Source organism: Penicillium alfredii (assembly GCF_028826965.1).
Source record: "Penicillium alfredii strain IBT 34128 chromosome Unknown utg000001l_segment0_segment0, whole genome shotgun sequence".
Taxonomy (NCBI): Eukaryota; Fungi; Ascomycota; class Eurotiomycetes; order Eurotiales; family Aspergillaceae; genus Penicillium; species Penicillium alfredii.
The window spans coordinates 2,200,082-2,222,762 of NW_026622698.1; the positions used below are offsets into that span (position 1 = coordinate 2,200,082).

Below are 22,681 nucleotides of genomic sequence, written 5' to 3' on the forward strand. Positions count from 1 at the left end.
AATGCTGTGGGTCCGACTCGAGGGGACGGCTAGCTCAAAAATATTATATACCTCGATGATATATACAATATCACCTACTTTATATCAGTGTCAATAAGAGGCTCCCCGTCTTGCATCAGCTTCGAGAATTTAATGGACTAAGATCAAAACTGATCCCAAATTCACAATTCCCTGGTGGCCAGAGGCAGCTTGGGTCCACTAGATATATATTGTTGCTCATTTTCGGTTTGTTCAAAGGAGATTTACATTCCCAAGTCAATAATCAGTTACCAGGGAGCAAGTTTGGACAAAAGAAACGATACATGAAATGCTACATGTTGGTTGCTAGCAAGGCTAGTCTAAATCAAAAAAGTAGTACACAGGTGGGGGATGAGGATATCGCAATCAGGTCTAGAAGTGGATAGGCTTGGAGTAGGTAGCCATGGCAGCCTCCTTGAAGGCCTCGGAGAGGGTCGGGTGGGCGTGACACGTCCGGGCAACGTCCTCGCTGGAGGCGCCGTACTCGACGGCCAGGGTGGCCTCAGCGATCATCTCGCCAGCGCCGGGGCCGATGATGTGGACACCGAGGATACGGTCAGTCTCGGCGTCAGAAATGAACTTGACCACACCCTCGGTGTCGAGGTTGGTCTTGGCACGGGAGTTGGCGCTGAAGGGGAACGAGCCGACGCGGTACTTGACGCCCGAAGCCTTGATCTCGGCCTCGTTCTGGCCAACCCAGGCGACCTCGGGGTGGGTGTACATGACACTGGGGATGGCGGCGTAGTTGACGTGACCGTAGCCCTTCTTGATGTACTCGATGGCGGCAACGGCCTCCTCCTCGGCCTTGTGGGCCAGCATGGGACCGAAGGTGCAGTCACCAACCACCCGGATGTGAGGCAGCTTGGTGCGGTACTCCTGGTCAATCACCAGGCGACCACGCTCATCCTTCTCGACACCAGCCTTCTCCAGGGCCAGGCCCTCGGTGTACGGCCGGCGGCCGATGGCGACCAGGACGACGTCCGCATCCAGGGTCTCCTCTTTGCCACCCTTGGCAGCCTCAACACCAAGGGAGACGGTGGCACCGCTGTCATCGCCCTTGGTGACCTTGGTGCCAGTCTTGAACTTGATGCCCTGCTTGCCCAGAATCTTCTGCGCCTGCTTGGCGATCTCGGCGTCCATACCGGGACCACCGATCTGGCCCAGGAACTCGACCACGGTCACTTCAGCACCCAGACGCGACCACACGGAAGCCTGTAATTAGAATAAACATGTCAACGCGGTTGTTCTTTTTTTTTTTCCCAAGTTAGGTAAGACCAAAAACAATCATACCATCTCCAGACCGATGATGCCACCACCGATGACGACCATCTTCTTCGGGACCTCGTTGAGCGCCAGAGCACCAGTGCTGGTGATGATGCGCTTCTCATCAATGTTCAGACCGGGGAAGGGAGTGGACTCGGAGCCAGTGGCAATGAGGATGTTCTTGCCGCGCAGGGTCTGCTCCCCACCGTCCAACAGGTCCACCTTGACGGTGTTGGCATCGACGAAGGAGCCAGCGCCTTTGACATAGTCGACACCGTTCTTCTTCAGCAGGAACTCCACACCCTTGGTCAGGCCCTCAACGGACTGGTCCTTGGCCTTCATCATCTGGGACAGGTTCAGCTTGACATCACCGACCTCGATACCGCGCTTTTTCGTGTCGTGGAGGATCTGGTGGTAGAGGTGGGAGTTGTTGAGCAGGGACTTGGACGGGATACAGCCGACGTTCAAGCAAGTGCCACCGAGAGCGCCACGCTTCTCGATACATGCGGTCTGCCAGGGTGCTCAATTAGTATTGGGCACCGTGAGGGCCGAAAATAGCCTAGATGGTCGAATATTTCCAATCAAAGTGACGGGGATCGCACCTTCAGACCCTCCTGACCAGCCTTGATGGCTGCGACGTAACCGGCGACACCACCGCCGATGATCACCAAATCGTGTTCCCCTGTTGCCCGAAATCAGCTCTCACGTCCGGGAAGCACAGGGATCCCTTCCGACCGGCCCGGAACGATGGGATCGTAGAGAACTCACCTGCATCAGAGGCGTAGCCACGTTTTGAGCGTCCAACGAAAAGCGTGGGCGTAGCAATGAAGTTCGAAGGGACAGCCTTCGGGCTGGCAGTGCGGAGGGCAGCCCGCGGAGAAGCCCTGGGCAGAATGGCGCGGAACATGACGGCACGGTAACAGAAAACGAACAATAGACAGTCAATCCTCCAAAGAAAGGGATTGGAGGGGAGAGGGTGCACAATTGGGGGGGGGCTTGAGGTATGGGAAAGAGAGGACTGAGCTTTTGCGGTATTTTGAGGTTTCGCCGTCGAGCCCTTAGTAAGCGACTCGGGTCGACTCGGTAGGCTTTGCCGGGCTGGCGATGCCGCGAGGCGATAAGGGTGGATGTATGGCTCTTCTGAGGGAGAAAATCGTAGAGACAAGAGCTCTGTCGCCTTAGAGATGAAATAGACACAGGGGAGATCCTTTTTGTATAGAACGGGGGATGGTCAAGGGAGAGACCGGGAAAAGCCCTCACTGTCTTTTCCGCCCGGAGAGCATTCCAACACTCGACACTTACCGCGAGAGGTCCCGGAGACTATTTCCCATGCCCGCGGACAATGTATGTTGGTTGAAACAACCTGTTAAAGGGCTTCGTTTGGACCCTCGCGGTTAGGCTCGGAGAATGAGCCATTGGTCTATTGGTCTGATATAGGTAAATGTTATTTGAATATCTTGCGAAGTGTATATTCAGCACTACTGCCCATGGATACAGTCTGACAAGAATCATTTATACGCCCAGATACATATAGGAGAAGAAACATGGGAAGAGAGGAGGACTCCGGGTGGAACTATATAAATGCACTTGGCATCGTATAGATCCCCAGTCTTTATTTGAATTGTCTGCAAGAGCCGGGCTCCTATCACCGGTACTTTCTTTCTTTAGTAGCAACAGAAACCCCATTAATTGAATGTCATTAATTGATGGTTTGATGAAGTAGAGGAAGCACCAGGATACCGAGCAGCTTCGCCTTGTCGGGCTCCGTGCCCGTCCCCCTGTGCCGCGCCCGAGTATCCACGTCGTCTTTTCAGAATATAAAGCCCGATGATGGCCTGTTCAAAGACTTCATTCCATTTAATTGCTATCGCTAATTATCACATTTGTTGCAAGCACTTTAATTTTTCTTGCTCATTATGCACCATCTGGCCAGCGCGATTTGCGAGGGATTTCAAGGCCGCCGGTCGATCTATAGTCTTACCAACGAGCGGAATGCAGCAATTCGCCGGTAAGAAACCCGCACATTCGAGTATCTAGAGGCGAGCTATCGCTGACCTTTTGTGCTTTAGTCTGGACATTGCTGCAATTTGCAGCACTATAGTCCCATGCTCGATGGACCTGTTGGCAAAACAGTGGGATATCCCTGCGGAGTGGAGCTTGAAGGCCCAACTGGTCTTTGGAAAGCCTACTGGTCCTCCCCGAGAGAAGACTTTTGAGCCGGTTGGCCAGAGACTTTTTGTTCATGGAAAGCAGACGAGAGAGAAGATTGAATGTCTTGGTATATCATTTGGAATATCATATTGGTGATGCCTTGAGTGAATCCATGTTCTTACTGCCCGACGAGAATTTAGATGTACAACCATGGAGAATTTCTGGGCCGGGAAATCGGCTAAATTAACAGCCCCAGAAAATACATACGGGGTATCCTCTAATTATCCGACAGGGTTTGACATGCCAGAGACTGTGGGGGAGAAGCTCATGGGCCGAGTCGGCCAACTTCCGATGTGCTCGCTAGCACCGAAGAGAAGTATAGTAGAAAAGCACAGGAGAGGCGGGAGAAGAAGAATATTCAGACACATACTCTCTAAAGATGGGTTCGAGAAAATCAGAATTACCAGACTGAAGGAATTTCCATCACAAAATGGCGGCTTGCCGAGCAGGAAAACCTGAAGATCTCCACATTGTCGAGTGGAGAAACTCGTTCTATTCACACTTTTACCCGGTTTACTCGGTGATAATGTCCCCCGCAGAACCCCCCAGTTTCTGTCGGATTGCCGATGTCAGGTCCAGCCGGCAACTTTGGAAATGCCCCTGTTGTGACAAATGCCGACTGGTGACTGACTGAAGAAGCAACCAGATTGTCGATCTCGTGGGGAAGTTTCCTGCGATTCGGACTCCCGCCGTGCTGGGACCTCGGGCGAATACTTTTAAAAGCTCAGTGGCCCCCTCGATGGTGCTGGTTTCGCGACTTTGATCTTCTACGCTTGCACCCCGGATTTACCCCGCAAGCATTGCTCTGCTCTTCTTCTATACACTGCCAGGACTCCCTCCTTTATAGTTCTTTTTCTTCATATCGCATGGTAATGCGCTTCTAGGGTTTCCACTTTCTTGAATATTGAGACTGGACAGCCCTCGCATGCAAGATGAGCGACAAGATCTCCTCGTGGAACGTCGTTCACAAACTGGAGAAGCGTCAGCTTCTCGTCGCTATCAACTGCGTGGCCGCACTATCCATTCTCTTCTTTGGATATGACCAAGGAATGATGTCGGGCGTCAACAACGCAAAAGACTATATCGACCTGATGAAGTTCGGCTACACTAAAGAGGAAGGCGGCGATGTGACCCCGGTGGTCACAAATTCCCTACTGCAGGGCGGTATCGTGTCGGTCTATTACCTGGGGACACTATGCGGCGGCCTGTTTGGGGGCTGGCTCGGCGATCGCATGGGCAGAATCAAGTCGATTGCGGCGGGGGCCGTTTGGGCCATCTTGGGAGCCAGTCTGCAGTGCTCGGCTCAGAACCACAATTGGATGATTTGCTGTAAGTGCAAAGACAAAAATGAAATGTGGGAAGTCTTGGGCTGACAGCTGCAGCGCGCTTCATCAACGGCATTGGAACCGGCATTCTGAACGCTATCGTGCCGGTTTGGGCCACCGAAACCGCCGAGCATACTTCGCGCGGTCAGTTCATTGCCATCGAATTCACGCTGAACATCTTTGGCGTGGTTCTTGCCTATTGGCTCGAGTTGTACGTGTCGTACTCTGTTTCTCTCTCCCCAATCACTTCATGTAGGCTAATATTGACCAGCGGTCTGTCGTTCATCGATGGTGGCGCGTCAGCCTTCCGGTGGAGATTCCCTATTGCTTTCCAGATTCTTTTCCTGCTGGTTCTATTTGCATCTGTCTGGTTCTTCCCCGAGTCTCCTCGCTGGTTGGTCAAGGTCGGCCGTGAGGAAGAGGCCCGGTATATCCTGCAGCGGCTGCGCGGGAGCAGCGCCGAGGACCGCGTGCGCGCGGAGGCGGAATTCCAGGATATCCAAAACATCGCTGAGATGGAGAAGACGGTGGTGCACGGCAACTCGTACCTGTCCATGCTCTTTGGGTACAAGTCCGGGGACTTGCATATTGGCCGGCGCGTGCAGTTGGTTGTCTGGCTCCAGATTATGCAGGAATGGGTTGGCATCGCTGGGGTGACGGTGTATGCGCCGACGATATTTAGCATTGCCGGGTTCGACTCTATCAAGAGTCAGTGGATCAGCGGGCTGAACAATGTTTTCTATATGGTGTGTCCCTTCCCCAACCCCCCTGCCTGAAAACTGCACGCTGCTTTAGATGCTGGAGAACAATATTAACTCCCCTGGTATAGTTTGCCACCCTTGTTTGTGTCTTCACCCTCGACCGCATCGGTCGCCGATGGACCCTATACTGGGGCTCGGTGGTTCAGGGTATCGCCATGTTCCTTGCAGGCAGTTTCTCCCGCCTCGCCATCAACGCCAAAGCCGATGGCAACATGAGCCAAGCGTCCTCGTATGGCGCAGCCGCAGCCGCAATGATCTTCATTTTCACCTCCACATTCGGCGCCACCTGGCTGACCGTGCCGTGGCTGTACCCAGCCGAGATCTTCCCGCTGGCCGTGCGCGCCCGGGGCAACGCCTGGGGTGTTGTGGGGTGGAGTATCGGCAACGGATGGCTGGTGAGTGAAGCTCTTCGTGTATTGAAACTGACTGAGAATGCTAATTTTTGTTGCTGATAGACACTCCTATGCCCCGTGATGTTCGGCTCTATCGGCGAAAAGACGCTTTATGTGTTCGCGGCCAGCAATGTCATCACCATTCCCATGGTCTGGGCTCTATATCCGGAGAGCAACCAGCGCACACTGGAGGACATGGATCTTTTGTTCGCCGCCAAGACGCCCTGGACGTGGGATGCCGAGAAGACTTTTGCGCAGCTCAAGGCTGAAAACCCCGGCATGATTCAGACTACCAGCCGCAAGGGTAGCGTCGTGGATCCTGAGACTGGAAAGGAAGTATCAGTGGATGCTATCGTGTCCAAGGTGGAAGACAATGCGGCGACCGAGCATGTAGATCGTGCATGAGATAGAGCAGCCTTAACCATCGAGAAAATAGTCACATATTGCATGTTTAGAAGTGCTTTTAGCAAGAGATGGAGAATTCAAGAGATCGGATGATGTCCTGTTTGGGTGATACTAGGACCACAACATGGTAAATGCTGTGATTGGCCACTTTGACAACAACCTCAGGCTTCGCTGATATTTCTTTGGATTTGGGGGGTTTCGTGTTTTTCCACCTGCCAAATCTCTCAATCTTCCATCAAGACAGTGTTGTAAGTCCAGAGTCCAGAGTCGCGAAGACGCGTCTCCCCGCGTCGCCAGATCGGCAACCAGCTAACCCAACATAGTCCACCTTGACTTCCACCAATCTGCCAGGAAGAGCTAAAAGACTCGACTGCATTCCAAAACGTACACAAGAAAAATCCCAAAAGAAGAGAGAAAGACAAGCAAATAAAACCAAAACAGCAACACATGGCGCACTCCGACATTACAGCGGCAGGGGCCAACAAGCAACCCGACGCTGCAAAGAGTACCAGCACCAGCAACACAACAACCACAACCCCAACCATAATCTCAAACCCTACACCCACCCCCTCAACCCCAAACCCAAAAATCCCTCCACCGCATCTCCCTCCACCCAACCCTCACCCCCTACCGCCGCCGCGTCTACCGCACCCTCCTCTCCGTGCCCGCCGGCCGCTGGACCACGTACGCGGCCATGGCCTCGTACCTGCACTCCAGCCCGCGGGCCGTGGGGAATGCGATGCGCACGAACCCGTTCGCGCCCGAGGTGCCGTGCCACCGCGTGCTGGCTGCTGACGGGTCGCTGGGCGGGTATAAGGGGCAGTGGCGGGTCAGCGCGCACCGCGGCAGCGGGTCTTTTTGCGATGAGAAGAGAATGCGGTTGGAGGAGGAGGGGGTTGTGTTTGACGAAGCTGGGAGGGCGACTGGGGGGTGTTTTGTTGAGTTTGGGGATTGGGCGGGGGGGAAGAAGTAGGTAGGATTGAGGATGGTTGCATGCATCCATGGATGTATCTTGCATTTCGAATGATTTGGTGTTTGAGGTTTTTGTATGTTTTGGGAGTTCCTCGGGATTCTGGATTTTGTGTTTTTGCTCTTCAGAGGGAAAATTGTTGGATATGCGGGTTTGTTTTGGTGTCTACAAAATGTCATGTCATGCCATGTCCATCATCCACCGAACACAAGCCTTGAGACTCGATTTCGAACCAAGCTGCCCCTCTGCAGGTCAGACTCACCAAAACCACGGCACACGAGATCAGGGGTAATCGAGTGCCTGGGCCAGTCCCAAACTTTTGGAAATGATGCCGTCTCCACGGCTGTCTTGCCTCCTGTCTATGGTCCAGGTGCGACGCACTGGGCCTGCTCCTCGGAGACAGATTGCGCCGACTGGATGGGCATATTTCATTTCCAACTGGCCATGCTGCCGCCTCAGCGGAGCTCTGGCTGCGAAGGACAGGAGACTCGATAGGGCTTGCCGCTGCCTATAAAGCAGTGCTGCTGCGGGGAGGAGCTTGCGCCCTGCGTTGCTAATAGGTTTCTAATTGCAGGCTGCGGTTCTGGTTGTCAGAGTCTGTCGTGATTATGAGGTCTGCTTTATTGCCTCTGCTGTGTCTGCTGAGCGGTTGGACAGCGGCAGCGGTCAGCACAGATCCTCTCGATCTTCGACTGCCACATCTGGCTGGTGAACTCGACTCTGCAACATCCATCAATGTTGGAGGGTCTAGCTCAGCGCAAAGCTCTTCAACTCCCTGCGAGGGGAACACTCCCCAGAACCGGCAGCAATGGTGCGAGCACGACATCCACACCGACTACACTACCACCATCCCCGACGGCGCGACGCGCGAGTTCTGGTTCGAGCTCGACCAAGGCATTCTATCCCCGGATGGTCGACCCAGATGGGTGCTGGCCATTAATGGGTCGATTCCGGGGCCGACCATTGAAGTGAATTGGGGCGACACGGTGATCATCCATCTGCGCAACAACCTGCCGGCATCAGTCTGCAACGGGACCAGCATGCACTTCCACGGGATTCGGCAGCTCTACACGAATCCCATGGACGGCGTGGTCTCTCTAACGCAATGCCCCATTGCCCCGGGTCACACCATGACCTACCGATGGAGAGCGACGCAGTATGGTACGACCTGGTACCATTCCCATATCGGGCTGCAGACGTGGGAAGGTGTGTTTGGGGGTATTATCATCCACGGGCCAGCTAGCGCCAACTATGACGAGGACAAGGGCGTTATATTGTTGAATGATTGGGATGCCCGCACCGTTGACGAACTCTGGGACACCGCGCAGCGGATCGGTGCTCCTACCGTCGACAGTGCGCTGATCAACGGCACCAATGTCTTTGGCGCCGACACAGACCATAACCAGACCGGATACCGCTTTAACACATCGTTCGCTTCTGGCAAGAAGCATCGCCTGCGTTTGGGTAATGCCGCCTGCGACACGCATTTCAAATTCAGCATCGACCACCATGCGCTCACCGTCATCGCGACGGATCTCGTGCCGATTAAGCCGTACACCACGAACGTCATCGACATTGCTATCGGTAGGCTTATCCTCCATTCCCGAGCACCCATCCAAAACCCTACCTCTGTAGTCTGCGTCGATCTGATGTGACGGCCGGCCACCGTGCCGTGCGGAACAGGACAGCGCTACGATGTCATCGTGCACGCCAACCAGGCCGCCACAGCCGAGAAGTTCTGGCTGCGCGCCGTGCCACAAACGGCATGCTCGCAGCACAGCAACGTCGACAACATCCGCGGCATCGTATCGTACGACGGCGCCTCGTCGGGGAACTTGCCCAACACAACCGCGCACGCAGCCCGCAACAGCTGCGACGATGAAGACGCCGTGCACCTCGTCCCGATCGTCTCGTCGCGGCTGCAGCTCCGCACTGACGAGGAATTCTTCTACAACGAAACACTGCCAGCAACGGCCAGCAAAGACGAGAACTCGTTCTACCGGTGGCATCTGAACGGCACGTCGATGCACCTGGACTGGGCCGATCCGATGTTAATGCAAATCAGCGACAGGGCACCAACATCGAGATCTTCCTTTCCTTCGTCATCGTCGACAACATTTGGCTCCGCATCCGTCTCCAACACAAGAAGCGCCGTAATCGCACTCCCACGCGCCCACGCCTGGGTGCTCATCATCATCGAGACAACCCTCGCAGTCCCCCACCCCATCCACCTGCACGGGCACGATTTTCTCGTCGTATCGCAAGGCACGGACCACTACCAGCCCCCCGCAGCAGCGCACGAGCTAGACCACGCCGCCAGCACCCTCCCCAAACGCGACACGGCCCTCCTCCCCGCGGCGGGTCATCTGGTCCTGGCATTCCGCACAGACAACCCGGGCGCATGGCTGCTGCACTGCCATATCGGGTGGCACCTGGAGCAAGGGTTTGCGCTGCAGTTTGTCGAGCGCGAGCCTGAGACCCGCGCACTGCTCGACGCCGACTGGGCCGACGAGGCTCGTGTTCTGCGCGAGACTTGTCGCGTGTGGACGCGGTACTGGACGGGTCAGACGATCTTGGAGACTGGGTCTGGAGTGTAAAAAACTGTATACACAAATGTAACGATAATCGTCATACTAGCAAGAAAACTTGTCTTGAAGACTCCACTCTCTTCCTCTCTTTCTCTTTTTCTTGGTCTTCTGTATGTACCGTATGATAGACCCACCTACCTATGCCAAGGTCTACTATGTGCAGTATCACTTTTGCTACAGTACTACCGACTGTTTCTCTGAGTAGGTGGGTTTCTAGACCTGAGTGGAGAGTCTCTTGGTGTTGCATGTCTACCTACCCATCCACCCCCCTGTACCTTAGTTGCAGTAGCGTGTAGGAAGATGGAGCTTACCCATCGGTGCCTCAACCATGGAATTCTAGAAAATCCTTGAACCCTTCGCAACCCATGGAAACGCATTCAGTTAGTATTTTTAGTAGTTAGGGTATGTGTGGTGGGTGGTGGGAAGGTGGTTAAACCTCATGTGGTATATAGCCAAGGCTTCACCAGTTAGGGCACGGCAGTAAATACGCCGGGGAAGAAAAAGGAAGACCAACACGTGAGTGAAAAAATCGGTGATCGACCGATCTCAGGATTCCCGTCCGAAGGATTGCAGTACCAAGGAACGAAGAGAGACAGGCACAGAGAGACAGCCAGAGACAAAAGTCAAGAGAGATAGAGAGTCAGTCAGAGAGAGTAGAAGGAGGCTGGGTAGGAAGGCCTTGGCGTCCCCTGGATCAGCCATGGTTTGGTCAGACGGAAGGATTCCTTTTTTTCCTTGTCTTTTTCACTTTTTATTTTTACTGTGGATATCTCTCGCAAATCTTAATATGAGGCATATATGTAAGTGTATTTTGTGATATCCAAGACCCAGTCACAATTCTTTTCATTCACTGTTTTCTGGCTTAGTGTGAGGGATATTCTGCACACTCCAGAATCCTTCCCCTACGGTGGATCTGGCGAGGTGTACACAAAGGCCCCCGATTCAGATTAGCGTATACACAGAAGAGGGTCAGTTCAGAATCTGTCGAGGGATTTTTCTTTTGCTTGATTTCATTTGTTCATTTCTCTCTTGAGGGATATATAGTTTGTTTGTATAAAAGTGGTCCGAGAATTCCACAAATGAGAAGCTCAACATCTTCAGGGTAGTAAGTACATCGTAATCATCACCTTCATAGAAAGGTAAAAAACCAAAAGAGATCCACCCATTCACCAAAGCCATAACCAAAACCAATTCCGTCTAGAAAGAGCACGCGGTCTAGTAGTCGTGTAGAACATCCCAAGTAAACAAACCAAAACAGAGAAAATCAGACACAGGGCAGAAAACAAAAGGAGCCCAGGTCTTCTATACAGGAAATAAAAAACAGACTGCGATCTATAGACATGAACCAGAGAAAAAAAAAGTATAAAAAAAAAAGCTAAAAAGTGGGGGCTCAAGAATGGTATATCAAAATGGGGCCGTCATTCGGAGGCAAAGAAGTCAAAAGTCATCAAATCGTAATAATGAAGGGGCAATTGTCTTGCCCTTGGCTTTTTCTTTTCCAGGTTGTGTTGAATTTTCGGGTGCAACCAGTTTATAGACCAGCGTCCTTGGCAGACCGCTTGAAGGCGCGACGCTTGGGCACGTCGAGGTGGTGGTAGGAGCGGAGATGCTCGACCAGGTGATCCTGGCGGGGAAGCCATTGCTGCCCTTGCGCGAGCAGTGCTCGACGGGGCAGTTGCGGAAGACCGGGTAGTGGACGCTGGACTGATGGCGCTTCAGGTCGGCGAAGCGAGTGAAGCTCTTGCCGCAGTTGTCGCAACCAAAGGGCTTAGCGGGTCTGGAGGGGACAGTATGTTAGCGAATGGTGTTGCGAGGCAATGCAATGCGACGCGACGCGACAAAACTTACTTGGAAGCAGGCGGCGGCGAATCCGGGCACGAGTCATAGTTGACGGGGCCGACGGGATACGTGGGCATGGGAACATCCTCGCAGGGCAGGTTCCAGCTGCTAGAGCTGGTGACGCTGCTGGCGCTGCTGGGGACGCTCTTGGGGATAGTGTCGTAGACGGGGAAGTCGGACACGGTGGGGTAGATGTAGGGCGAGCTCGTGAAGGAGTAGACCTCGGGCACGACCTCGGGCACGGAGAAGGGACTGGACGGGTCGAGGTCCATAGTGGAATCATAGACGGGCTGGGGCCCATAGAAGAAGAAGTCCATGCCGCCGGGCGAGGACGAGTATGAGGAATCAGAGTAGCTGAAGGGAGACTGCATTGTGCTAGAGAGGTAGTGTTCCCGAAGGATGGAAGTGGGAAGAGAGAGAAGAGCAGAGGAAGTTTTTTAAAGATGTTTTAGAATGGGAGAGAAAGAAGGAAGCACTGCAGACGAAACAGTGGAAACGAGGTCGAGTTTAAAGGATTCTTTTCGAGGGGGGGAAGATGGTCTACAATGAGAGAATAAGAGAAATACGACCAGACTCGTTGGCGCATCGTAAAACGCCGGCACGAATCCTTTGAGAGCTGATTATTCCTGGGAGAGCAATCTGCAATGCAGATGTTTTTGGGGGCGACGATCGGCGGGTTGTGCCAGGAATAGATCACGGTCCACTTGGCTTGTGTTTTTTTTTTTTTTTGTTTTTCTGGGTTTCATTCCTGATGTTGTGTTGATATCATCTATAGATCTCCCCTTTCCCCTATCTATACAACTCGACCCTCTACAATTTGTCAATTTACTACATCTACTGATACCTGAATAGCTCTCCATGTAAATACATGTACATGCGGGAATTTCTGCAAGGGCGGCCCCTGTCAACGAACATTCCACGCCCCTTCTAGCGCAGGCCCCCAGTGATCAGTGTGAATGGGGCCGAGCGGGGGGGCCAATCCTCGCGATAAGCTGGAGCGGTCAGACTCCTCGCGATCATCGTTTAGGGGCCTTCTGGAAGCCTTCTAGCGTGGACCAAGAATTCCTGGCCCCAGTTGGGTCATTCTGATTGATTTATTTTGGGAGGTTGCTCGGGTCGCGTGCATGACCATCGTCATCGCCAAGTGTTTCAGAGTAGCTGGGGTGTACATCCCTAGAGGGGACGAGGCAACCAGTCGATGATGTACATGAGATTGGAGAAATGGGGAAAATAGAATAAGTGAATAAGTAAATAGTAAATAATTAATTAAATAAGCAAGTAAATAAAGAGAAAAGAAAACAAGAATAGTACAGAAAGGGAGAGAAAAAAAAACCAACATTGTCCCCACTATATCATTATCTAGTTATCGTACAAGTATATAAACCCTCATATGGACACGTTGACGTATGGAGCCGATCCACGATCCCTCTTAGCCTTGTGAATACCACCATTTTGCCAAGAATGCGTTCCCACCTATGCAGTCTGGGGTCGATCGACCATGATATAATTCGTTTCTCTGATCCCGGTCTTTCTAGAAAAAATCCCGCAACGCTAAGTCCCGCCAAGCGGATCTGCTGCGAGGGGAATATCGCCCTCAACCTCTGTTATCCACATCATGAGGGCCGACTTGGTCATATCTAGTAATCCCGATCCTCATTACTCGTTGTCAGCCATTTTTTATTTTTATTTTTATTTTTACTTATTCTATTATACCTGTTCAAGTACTCTCGGGCCCCAAACTCGCTTACCCTAACCTCCATTGGCCTTCTTCCTCTGCCAGCCCACCCAGCCCCTCTCTCTCTCCCTCAAGGATTTAGCGTCTTTTCTCGTCTTTTCTAGTCTTTTTCTCGAGGGGAAAATCCGTCTCGTGTCACTGCAGACCACTTGAGGATCCCCCGGGGTCCTGCAGCTCCCCTGGGGTCAATTGCAGACGCAACTACTAAAGACGCACCTCCCGGTACACTAAGAGTACACTAGAAGCTGTGGATCTTGTCCCGTGGAAGAGTTGGAATCATCATTTGACTCGCATTTCTTGATTTCATCTCAAGGATTTAACTCCGTTCCGTGAGGCCCAGTTCATTGCACTCATTGCCACTCCCATGCCCAGAGAAACCATTTGCAAAAAAAAAAAAAAAAAGGATAGGAAAATAAGAAAAAAGATAATAGAAAGGGAAAAAAGAAAAAGAAAAAAAAAGCGGACTGAAGATAATGCAGGGGGAAAAAGCCGCAAAGCATGCTCAAGTCAGAAGACAGCACCAAGTGTAGACCCGCCTCCGATCTATCCGAGTCATAGCGGAGAATAAAAAATTGAAAAAAAAAAGAGAAAAAGACGTGGGGCCCAAGCCTAGAATGCCGCTTAGGCCTAGACCCATGTCTTCAGGACGCATTATAACTCGTCCTCAAGGTATTTGTACACAAACTTGAAATCGGCCTTACGCCGGTTCATCCTGTTGGGTCATCGGTGTGAGTGCATGTACACGGGATTCCCCAGACGGGGAATCAGCAATGTAGGTCAAACTCACCATGTACTCTCATAATCGAAGAATCGATACGTGCCCTGCTCAAACTCTTCCGTGATCGTCTTGGGCTCCTCATGCCGCTGGAACCACGTCTGGTATTGCTTGTGGAACCGCCAGCTCTGGTTCTTCAGCGCTTTGGCCGATAAGTACTGCTGATAGGACCCCTGCCGGTAGTAGAAGAGGTAAAACAGCGTATCAGTGTCGATCCTGCCTGTATCGTACAGCCGGTGATCGTCGAAGATCGGGAGGGGCTCTTGCGGGTAATAGAGAGGGGTATTGTAGGGGTGCTGCGGCTTGTAATGACGAGGCTTCTCGGCGTCTCCAGGCTCGGGACAGGTCGTGAGCGATGTGGCAAGGAGGCGTTGCACAGATGGCGTTGGATTGGCCGACGCTCGCTCCTTGGTCACCTCGAATGATTGCATCAGATCTTGGAGACCTGGAGGCAGATGGTAGATTGAGTCATCGTCCTCGCCTGCCTCCTGGCTTGCCTTGCCATTCGCAACCGGGGGTTCCTTATGGACTCCCATCTTGTCTGCCGGTGCTGGTGATGGTGCTCCAGACACTGCACCGGCCGGAGTTTTGGAACGCACTGCTCCACTCGGCTCATCGTTGAGTGTCGTCGTGCCTGTAGCGGTAGTCGACTTGGTGACGAGCTGCGCCGGTGTCACACTGGGCGAAGCCGTAGATGACGCCTTAGAAACGGGAAAAGCGGCCGAGAATGCGGGACTGGCACCTGGTGGCGGTGGTAGAGGGAGAATCCCCACTCCGCTCTTATCACTGGCGGCCGCAGCTGCGGCGGCAGATGCATACTTGAGGGTTTCCCCAGGGAGGCGAGTCGGGAGCGGTGCGGGCTTCATGCCCGTGGTAGGGTTCGATGATGCAGAGGGATGGAGAGTAGCGAGTACAGGAAGCGGCGACTTCATCTGTGTCGATGGTCGTCGGGGCGCCGCAGGTTCTGCCTTGGCCTTTGGCTTCGGCTCGGGCTCATCGTCTTGGTTGGACTGGGCATCTTGCGACGACACCGGATCGTTCTCGCCTCCCATTCCGAATTGAGCCTCGACCTCTTCTCCGATGTTGAGATCATCATACAGCGTTTCGTCCTCGCCAGAATAGTCGTCATTCCCGCCTTCCTCGACGTAGTATTTGATGCTCTCCTTGAGATCCTGCACCTGGCTGACTTCAAGATTGCCATTCTGGAGTGATCGATTGAGAAATTCGAGCTTGTTGACGTGCCACTTATGTCGTTCTGTGACGCGGGAGATATCGGCCAGCCGGTTGGCCTTATTCACGTCCTTTTTGCCCTTCTTCATCTGTGCATGAAGTGTCTCCTCCTCCGCCTCCATGGCCTCGATCTTCTGCTGGAGCTCGTCTACCATGGATGATAGGAAGTCACAGGTTTCCACCTTCTCCTTCTCTCTCGGATCGAGTCGCGAGGCGGCGGAAAGACCTTCTTTGGAGTAGGCTTTCGTCTTCATTTCCTTCTCCACGGCCTTGAATTGCTCCATGCACTGCTCTAGTCGTTAGCCTGTCGCTCCATGATGTATGCTACCCCAGTCGTAGCCAGCCATTCATGAATATCACACCGTTTCAATTGCCCTGCGCTGCTCGAGCAGCGGGGCCTTGTCCTTCACCTCATTCCCGGCTGCCCATGATTTGATCTGGTCGCGAAACCTTTGGAGCTTCTTGATCTCACGCTTGAGGTTGTCCTCAAGCTTATCGCGCTGGGTGGGATTCGTGGCTGAGCGGATCTTCTCGTAGATGCCTTCAAATGTTTGGATCCCCTCTGCAACTTTCTTGAAAGTCTTATCGATCTCTTGTTGTGTTTTGCGGGACGTCATGGTGCATCCGTTGACGTGGACTGAGCCGCTCCACAGGCCGGAAATTCGGTACGGTTGAGACGGATTCGGGATGTACTTTCAACCAGAATGACCAGCAATATACGGCCAGAAATCGGTAGAAAGATATTTGAACGGTTCAGTGAGACTTCAGCAAGAAGACGATGGAGTGAGAGCAGTGGGATTCGGCTGCTGGGGAAAGCTTCGTGTTTACCCATTTAGAAGGCGGTTACAACTGGCATTATATTAGGCGGTCTGACATGGCAGAACAATATGGGGCGGTCAGAGACGGCAGAAGGAAAGGCAGAGGCCAACCGAGAGGCCTCCAATTGCTTCATAGTCCTTGTCTTGACTCATGGTCATTGTCTTATCTCATTAGCTTTGGCTTCCAACCATTTTGCCGTCATTTGATCCTTAGGCCTTGGGATTTGTGGTTATGCTGTCATAGTTATCTGTCGTTCTGCTGAGCCCGTTTGCCCTAGCAAGCCATCCACGCGGCTTATACCCGACTCATATCTTGCTTATTCATGACTGCAACTTCTAAGGTTGTTTCAAAATGAAAGGTGTGGAATGATATCATTGTGACCATTATTCTAGTATGTTAACCTCGAGTCAGTTGTCATCCAAAGAGTGAAATCAGCTTCCGTCACCGTTGACGAGGAGCTGATCTCGTCCATTGGCCGGGGCTTGCTGGTTCTTGCTGGTGTTGGCAAGGAGGATACAGAAAAAGAAACAGAGAATATTGTGAACAAGGTGCTCAAGGCCAAGTTTTGGCCTGATGAGAATGGGTCCCAGGTAAGGAGCTACGTTACAGATCTGGCGGGCAATTGCACCATGCTGACCAGTGGCACAGTGGAAGCGAAATGTGCAAGATATCGAGGGTGAAATACTCTGTGGTAAGGAGTATTGTCTGATAGCTCCTCTTTTAACCCCAAATAACAGCTGGCACAGTCTCCCAATTCACACTATACGGCAAGATGAAAAAAGGCAATAAACCCGACTTCCATGATGCGGCCGATGCTCAGACTGCACGACGCCTCTACGATCACTTCTACAACAGAATGCGCACTTCCTACGTTCCAGAGCGGGTGAAAAATGGTGTGTTCCAGGCAATGATGGATGTGGAATTGAAGAACGACGGGCCGGTGGGTGTCGACTACCGCAGTGAAGATGCGGCGGTACATAATATCCTTCGCCATATCTGGGTCTGTGCTGACGGGTCCTGCAGGTCACCATCGAGATCAACACCAACCTCCCGAAGAAAGAGAGCCAAGAACCCCAAGCAAAGGCCAAGGAGTCCAAAGAATCTAAGGAACCCGAGGGGTCGGGGGAAACAAAGAAAACATTCGAGTTTAACCTGCCGGCTGAATTGCTGCAATAACAGCAGAAAAAAAAGAGGAAAGAGGAAAATAATGTCCAATGTACATAGTAAATATTTTGTAGAATATATACCCCATTGCAGTGCATGAAATGTGTCTTGGGGCCTAACGGCGTGGAAGCTTCCTGAAGAACCGTAGAACCGACCCCCCCACAGCGCGGGTGTTCTCTCCCCTCTCTCTTCAACCGGACCGTCTTTTCTCTCAGCGCCTTTCCTTCTCCACACTCCTCGTTCTACCTTGTCTCTCCCATCATGGCGGAATCTCAGCGTATGTCCCCGCTTCAAGTGCGGGGCTCACTTGTCAACTCGAAATCATAGCTGACTGAATTGACCCGCAGAGCGTTCCCGCGTTTTCTTCGACATTCAAATCGGCAATGAGGATGTTGGTCGCGTTGCATTCGAACTGGTAAGTGTCTCTAGTTTGGACATGAGAATGTAAAGGAAGCTTGACTAATTTTTTCGCGTCCTGGCATAGTTCAATGATGGTACGTTGAAATTGTCGCGGAATGGACTGAACATCGCTAACCCCACGCTACAGTGGTCCCGAAGACCGCGGACAACTTTCGGGCGCTTTGCACCGGCGAGAAGGGCACCGGTACCCAGGGCAAGCCATTGACCTACAAGGGTATGTTGCTCACCTTACCACATCACCTGAGCGCTCACTAATTGAACATCCTCAAGGCTCTATTTTCCACCGGGTGATCAAGCAGTTCATGATCCAGGGTGGTGACTTTACTGCGTTCAACGGGACTGGCGGCGAGTCGATCTATGGCGAAAAGTTCCCCGACGAGAACTTTGACCTCAAGCATGACCGGCCCTTCTTGCTGTCTATGGCCAACTCGGGCCCCGGCACTAATGGGAGCCAGTTCTTCGTCACCACCGTCCCCACCCCGCACCTGGATAGCAAGCACGTTGTGTTCGGTGAGGTGATCAACGGCAAGAGTGTGGTTCGCAAGATCGAGAACATGCAGACTACGGCAGACAAGCCCGTGCGCGACGTGAAGGTGGTGAACTGCGGCGAGCTTAAGGGCCAGGACTACGGGAACGCCACCAAGCGGATCCAGGACGCGACGGGTGACCCTTACGAGGACTTCCCCGAGGACCACCAGGGCGACGAACTGAGTGCGCCGGTCTGCTTCAAGATCGCATCCGATCTCAAGGGCTTCGGTAACTCGGCATTCAAGGGCGGAGACCTCAAACTCGGGTTGGAGAAGTACCAGAAGGGTCTGCGCTACTTGAACGAGTTCCCCGACCCCGGTGACAACGACCCCAAGGAACTGGGCGACCAGATCAAGGGCGTCCGATTTGCCCTGCACTCCAACTCATCCCTGCTCGCCAACAAGCTCGGCCAGTTCAGCAATGCCCAGAGCTGGGCCTCGTATGCGCTCCAAGGTGCCGAAGCCGCCAAGGCCAAGGATGCCGACAAGGCCAAGGCCCTTTACCGTCGCGCCGTTGCCTACAAGGGATTGAAGGAAGAAGACGAGGCTCTGAAGGACCTCGAGGAGGCTTCCAAGCTGGCTCCCAGTGATGTGGGCATTACCAACGAGATCGCCAAGGTCAAGAAGGCTCTCAAGGACCGCGACGTTAAGGACAAGGCGGCTGCGAAGAAGTTCTTTGCGTGAAGCCCTTGCTATTGTTCTTCTCACGATTCATGACGCAGTTCACCTCTGGTGATTTACTGCATGATGTATGATACAACATCATCAAGGCTTAGTGCTGCTTGATTTATCAATTTTCCAGACCTTTTTTTCTCTGGATTTTGTTGACTGGTTTTTAATGGCGAGTAGTCGGTCATTTAGGCTTTTAAAAACATCATTTTTAGGCTCTACTACGTCGTCTCAAGCCGCCTGAGCGAAGCGAGGGGCACATCTATCTAGTGATGAGTGATCATCCCAACTGTTATCTCCAAATCATCTCTAATGCTCTAGGCATTTCCCTCGAAGGATCCGCTAAGCATGACCCACATCGTGAAACATATCGGGGGCCGTGGAGTTGTGACACTTGGATTTGTAATATTGCAAGACGTGTAATATAAATAGCTGCAGTGGCATCCAGGACATAGAATTGAATCATCTCTCATATTGACCATGTCCATCACCGGCAGTTGTCTCTGCGGCGCCATCCGCTACGAAGTATCGGGGTCGCCCATCTCGACGATCCTCTGCCACTGCGACAACTGTCGCAAAGCCACGGGGTCGAGTTTCATGGCCAACGGGTTCTACATGCAATCTGTACATTCTATTTTCAGGTTATCTCTGCTATTTTTTTATCTGTCTCTGTTTGACTTTGACACGTGGACAATCCATCAGAACGGATGCTAATTTTACCAGCAATTGCGGGTTCTCGCGGGCCACAATTCCCTCAAAGTCTATCAGGACAGTGCCACAGCCTCGGGCAGCACAGTGTCGCGCTCGTTCTGCACGAATTGCGGCTCGTCCCTGTTCGCTACCAACAAGGACAACCCGCTCGCCAAGGACGCGGTCATTATCGCGTCGGGCACGATGGATCTGGGGCCCAGTGCGGCCGAGTGGGCGCCGCAGAGGGAGTTCTTCTGTATGCGGCGGCGAGAGTGGTTGCCGCCGTTGGAGAACACGCAGACGAGCCAGATGCTCGAGAGTGTTGAGAATATCCAGAAGGGAACGAGCTGCTGAAGTGGAGAGATTCCTTGCCGATCGTCGAAAATACGAACGCACAGTCCCTCTCCTTCTTTATCTCTTTTTGAATGATGAACCTGTTGATGAACTGTCTTGCATTCGAAAATGCCTGCAAAGTAACTATAGAAAAAGAAAATGCCGACTTTGGTGAATGAAATCCTTCTGATCTTCGAGGAAGTAGATCATCTCCCAGACAGACTCCGAAAGGTAGAGATGGGATCCGGTCCCGGGTAAAGTGGAAGCCAATCGCTACGTTTGTAAAATGCTGGTCCCTGATTCTCGCAGCGTCGCTTTCGCAACCGGTTCCAGGACAGCATTGAAAGCCTGGAAGACCGACCCGGTGTTCCAGCCGTACTTCCATGAAACCGACTTCATTGTTTCGGGGCACACTCCTGCCTTGACTGAGCACATCAAGACCGACTCGCCCGCGGCAGATGTCGAAGCCTTGGTGGGTTTATTGTGGATACTTTAGAAGGCAGATTGCAAAAAGAACCGAAAGATGCGGTCCGCTGAAGGCCGGAGACAACAGTCAATCGAGACTGGAAATCTATGCAGAATCGTTTCGGGGATCCTGACAACCTGATGGATTTCCGAGATGTGAAGGATGATGAATGGACACGAATTGGCACAGAAACAGCTTAGCTATAAAACGCATCTAATATGCCGGCTACTTTCATATAAAAAAAAAACAATGCAATATCCAGAGACTCACTAGGTCGAAGAAATATTTTCTCCTTCTAGCTTGCAAAGGCACAGCTCCCCATCTCCCTCTTGACAATCTCTGCCTCGGGCCGAATATCAAAATCAAAGATATCCATTGGCACGCCAAGTGTAGTGCATGCATTCGGGATATCTACAATCCCAGCAATATGGCCCTGCACCGGCGCACAACTAAGCAGCAGATAGATCTGGTAATCGCTGTATCCATAGCGCCGCAGGTACTCAATGACACGCAGGCAGGTCTGTCTGTACGCAACAGTCGTATCCAGATAATGTTGTTTGCCGTGTTCATCGACCGAGAACCCCTCAAAGGTCAGATAGCGTCCCGGACCGAACTGCGGCTCGACAGGACCCGGCTGAAAGATGGGTGACTTCATGCCCAGTTTCGCCATGCCAGCTTTGATGACATTAAACTTCAGCGTGATCACACCCGCCATCTCGATGGCACCGCAGAATGAAATCTCGCCGTCTCCTTGCGAAAAATGAAGGTCTCCTACGGAGAACTTGGCGCCTGGGACATGAACGGGCAGATAGATCTTGGACCCGCGGGAGAGATTCTTGATATCGCAGTTGCCTCCATGCTCGGGGCGACCCTGAATGAGATCATATGGTTATTACCATCTTTTGATTGTCGTGCATAAGAAAAGAAAACGAGAAAACTTACCGGGATTGTTCGGGCTCCTTCTTTGGCCACTTTGCTCTTGATATCTCCATCGGCACCTCCGGCATGAGAGCTTTTTGGTTCTGGCGGCTGCGCAACAACCCGATCGGTCGATGTATTGGCGGCAATTAATTCGCCTTCACGACGGTTCCATTCCGCCAGAACCCCAGCGGAAGGGGCACATCCCAGGATCCCGGGGTGAATCAGTCCCGCAAAGCGGACATGGGGAATGTGACGCGAAGAGCAAAAGATGCCCTCGAAATCCCAAATTGCTTTTGCTCTGCAGTGTAGATATCAGCGAAAGCATGGTATTTTCTCAACCAACATAAAAAAGAAAACATACGCCTCGGGATACAGCTCGTCCAAGAACCCTCCGCCATTCTGGCGATGAAATACTCCGGTAAACCCCCACGGCTGGTCTTGGGATGGCTGTACGTCCTGGATTTCCACGAGCAGTACGTCTCCTGGCTCTGCAGACTCGATGTCAAACGGGCCCGAGAGATAGTGGATCTGCGTCAGATCGACATTCTTGATGTCGTCGGCGCTGTCGTTGTTTTGGATCTGACCGCCCGTCCAGTCGAGACATTCGATCTTGACAACCTCGTTGTTTGCGATTTTATTACAGGCGGGGACTAGAGGAATCACATATTCTGTTAGTTTGAGGTTTCCTGCCGGTCGAATGCAGGGCATGGTTTGACAGACTGTCTGGATGCCATCGGTTCTGGGAAGAGTCAGCTTCTGTAGTGATTTGTATGTGATATTTGAAGTTTGGAGAAGTTTACATGTAAGCCAGGTTGCTCACCAGCCGGCTTGCTCAGGTCAACTTTCAGAGCGGTGCGGATTTCTTTGATCCCCATGTTTGATGGTTGGGTAGGAGGGGTGTGCGTTGGAAGTACGGACCGTGAAGTTTGAATGTCTCGGTGATCCCCGATGCGAGTCTCAGATAGCGTCCTTGACCCCGCCTGCGGGGAGACAGTGAATCATACATACTCGCCACATGCCATGGGCTATTGGAGAAACTGGCTTATCGCTTTATCTCGCATAGCATCGGAATGGGCGCCTGATAAGCTCCCGCCGGGATAGCACAGGTGAAGTAGTCTTGCATTTCTAACCTCACTTTTTGTCTATACTAACACCCAAAT

The 22,681-nt window shown here is 52.4% G+C and overlaps 11 protein-coding genes across 11 annotated transcripts; 7 read left to right on the plus strand and 4 right to left on the minus strand.

Moving 5' to 3' along the window:
- Positions 1–390: 390 nt before the first annotated feature.
- On the minus strand, positions 391–2,188 carry NUU61_000837 (dihydrolipoyl dehydrogenase; the record flags this gene model as incomplete). The annotated part of the gene is made up of 4 exons (XM_056651420.1): positions 391–1,230; positions 1,309–1,791; positions 1,884–1,963; positions 2,050–2,188. The coding sequence occupies 4 exons, from the start codon at positions 2,186–2,188 to the stop codon at positions 391–393; spliced, it is 1,542 nt and encodes a 513-aa protein (XP_056516270.1).
- A 1,009-nt stretch (positions 2,189–3,197) lies between these two features.
- NUU61_000838 (Nitroreductase-like protein) lies at positions 3,198–4,255 on the plus strand (the record flags this gene model as incomplete). The annotated part of the gene is made up of 3 exons (XM_056651421.1): positions 3,198–3,289; positions 3,351–3,501; positions 4,139–4,255. 3 exons carry the CDS (start codon positions 3,198–3,200, stop codon positions 4,253–4,255), a joined length of 360 nt encoding a protein of 119 aa, XP_056516271.1.
- A 169-nt stretch (positions 4,256–4,424) lies between these two features.
- Positions 4,425–7,348, plus strand: NUU61_000839 (uncharacterized protein; the record flags this gene model as incomplete). Its single annotated transcript, XM_056651422.1, is given in 6 exon segments — positions 4,425–4,821; positions 4,875–5,563; positions 5,647–5,973; positions 6,034–6,360; positions 6,862–7,128; positions 7,142–7,348. The coding sequence occupies 6 exon segments, from the start codon at positions 4,425–4,427 to the stop codon at positions 7,346–7,348; spliced, it is 2,214 nt and encodes a 737-aa protein (XP_056516272.1).
- Positions 7,349–7,953: 605 nt separating this feature from the next.
- On the plus strand, positions 7,954–9,942 carry NUU61_000840 (multicopper oxidase; the record flags this gene model as incomplete). The annotated part of the gene is made up of 2 exons (XM_056651423.1): positions 7,954–8,929; positions 9,029–9,942. The coding sequence occupies 2 exons, from the start codon at positions 7,954–7,956 to the stop codon at positions 9,940–9,942; spliced, it is 1,890 nt and encodes a 629-aa protein (XP_056516273.1).
- Positions 9,943–11,370: 1,428 nt separating this feature from the next.
- Positions 11,371–12,143, minus strand: NUU61_000841 (C2H2-type zinc finger protein; the record flags this gene model as incomplete). Its single annotated transcript, XM_056651424.1, has 2 exons — positions 11,371–11,710; positions 11,782–12,143. 2 exons carry the CDS (start codon positions 12,141–12,143, stop codon positions 11,371–11,373), a joined length of 702 nt encoding a protein of 233 aa, XP_056516274.1.
- A 2,015-nt stretch (positions 12,144–14,158) lies between these two features.
- NUU61_000842 (CNOT2/3/5 family protein) lies at positions 14,159–16,129 on the minus strand (the record flags this gene model as incomplete). The annotated part of the gene is made up of 3 exons (XM_056651425.1): positions 14,159–14,219; positions 14,295–15,799; positions 15,875–16,129. 3 exons carry the CDS (start codon positions 16,127–16,129, stop codon positions 14,159–14,161), a joined length of 1,821 nt encoding a protein of 606 aa, XP_056516275.1.
- A 553-nt stretch (positions 16,130–16,682) lies between these two features.
- Positions 16,683–17,507, plus strand: NUU61_000843 (D-aminoacyl-tRNA deacylase; the record flags this gene model as incomplete). Its single annotated transcript, XM_056651426.1, has 5 exons — positions 16,683–16,689; positions 16,743–16,921; positions 16,980–17,022; positions 17,078–17,304; positions 17,355–17,507. 5 exons carry the CDS (start codon positions 16,683–16,685, stop codon positions 17,505–17,507), a joined length of 609 nt encoding a protein of 202 aa, XP_056516276.1.
- A 249-nt stretch (positions 17,508–17,756) lies between these two features.
- On the plus strand, positions 17,757–19,126 carry NUU61_000844 (uncharacterized protein; the record flags this gene model as incomplete). Its single annotated transcript, XM_056651427.1, has 5 exons — positions 17,757–17,772; positions 17,843–17,910; positions 17,980–17,989; positions 18,043–18,129; positions 18,186–19,126. The coding sequence occupies 5 exons, from the start codon at positions 17,757–17,759 to the stop codon at positions 19,124–19,126; spliced, it is 1,122 nt and encodes a 373-aa protein (XP_056516277.1).
- A 465-nt stretch (positions 19,127–19,591) lies between these two features.
- Positions 19,592–20,155, plus strand: NUU61_000845 (GFA family protein; the record flags this gene model as incomplete). Its single annotated transcript, XM_056651428.1, has 2 exons — positions 19,592–19,735; positions 19,835–20,155. The coding sequence occupies 2 exons, from the start codon at positions 19,592–19,594 to the stop codon at positions 20,153–20,155; spliced, it is 465 nt and encodes a 154-aa protein (XP_056516278.1).
- Positions 20,156–20,420: 265 nt separating this feature from the next.
- On the plus strand, positions 20,421–20,630 carry NUU61_000846 (uncharacterized protein; the record flags this gene model as incomplete). Its single annotated transcript, XM_056651429.1, has 1 exon — positions 20,421–20,630. The coding sequence occupies one exon, from the start codon at positions 20,421–20,423 to the stop codon at positions 20,628–20,630; it is 210 nt and encodes a 69-aa protein (XP_056516279.1).
- A 265-nt stretch (positions 20,631–20,895) lies between these two features.
- NUU61_000847 (acetamidase/formamidase family protein) lies at positions 20,896–22,396 on the minus strand (the record flags this gene model as incomplete). Its single annotated transcript, XM_056651430.1, has 5 exons — positions 20,896–21,471; positions 21,543–21,819; positions 21,883–22,171; positions 22,242–22,260; positions 22,322–22,396. The coding sequence occupies 5 exons, from the start codon at positions 22,394–22,396 to the stop codon at positions 20,896–20,898; spliced, it is 1,236 nt and encodes a 411-aa protein (XP_056516280.1).
- Positions 22,397–22,681: the final 285 nt, after the last annotated feature.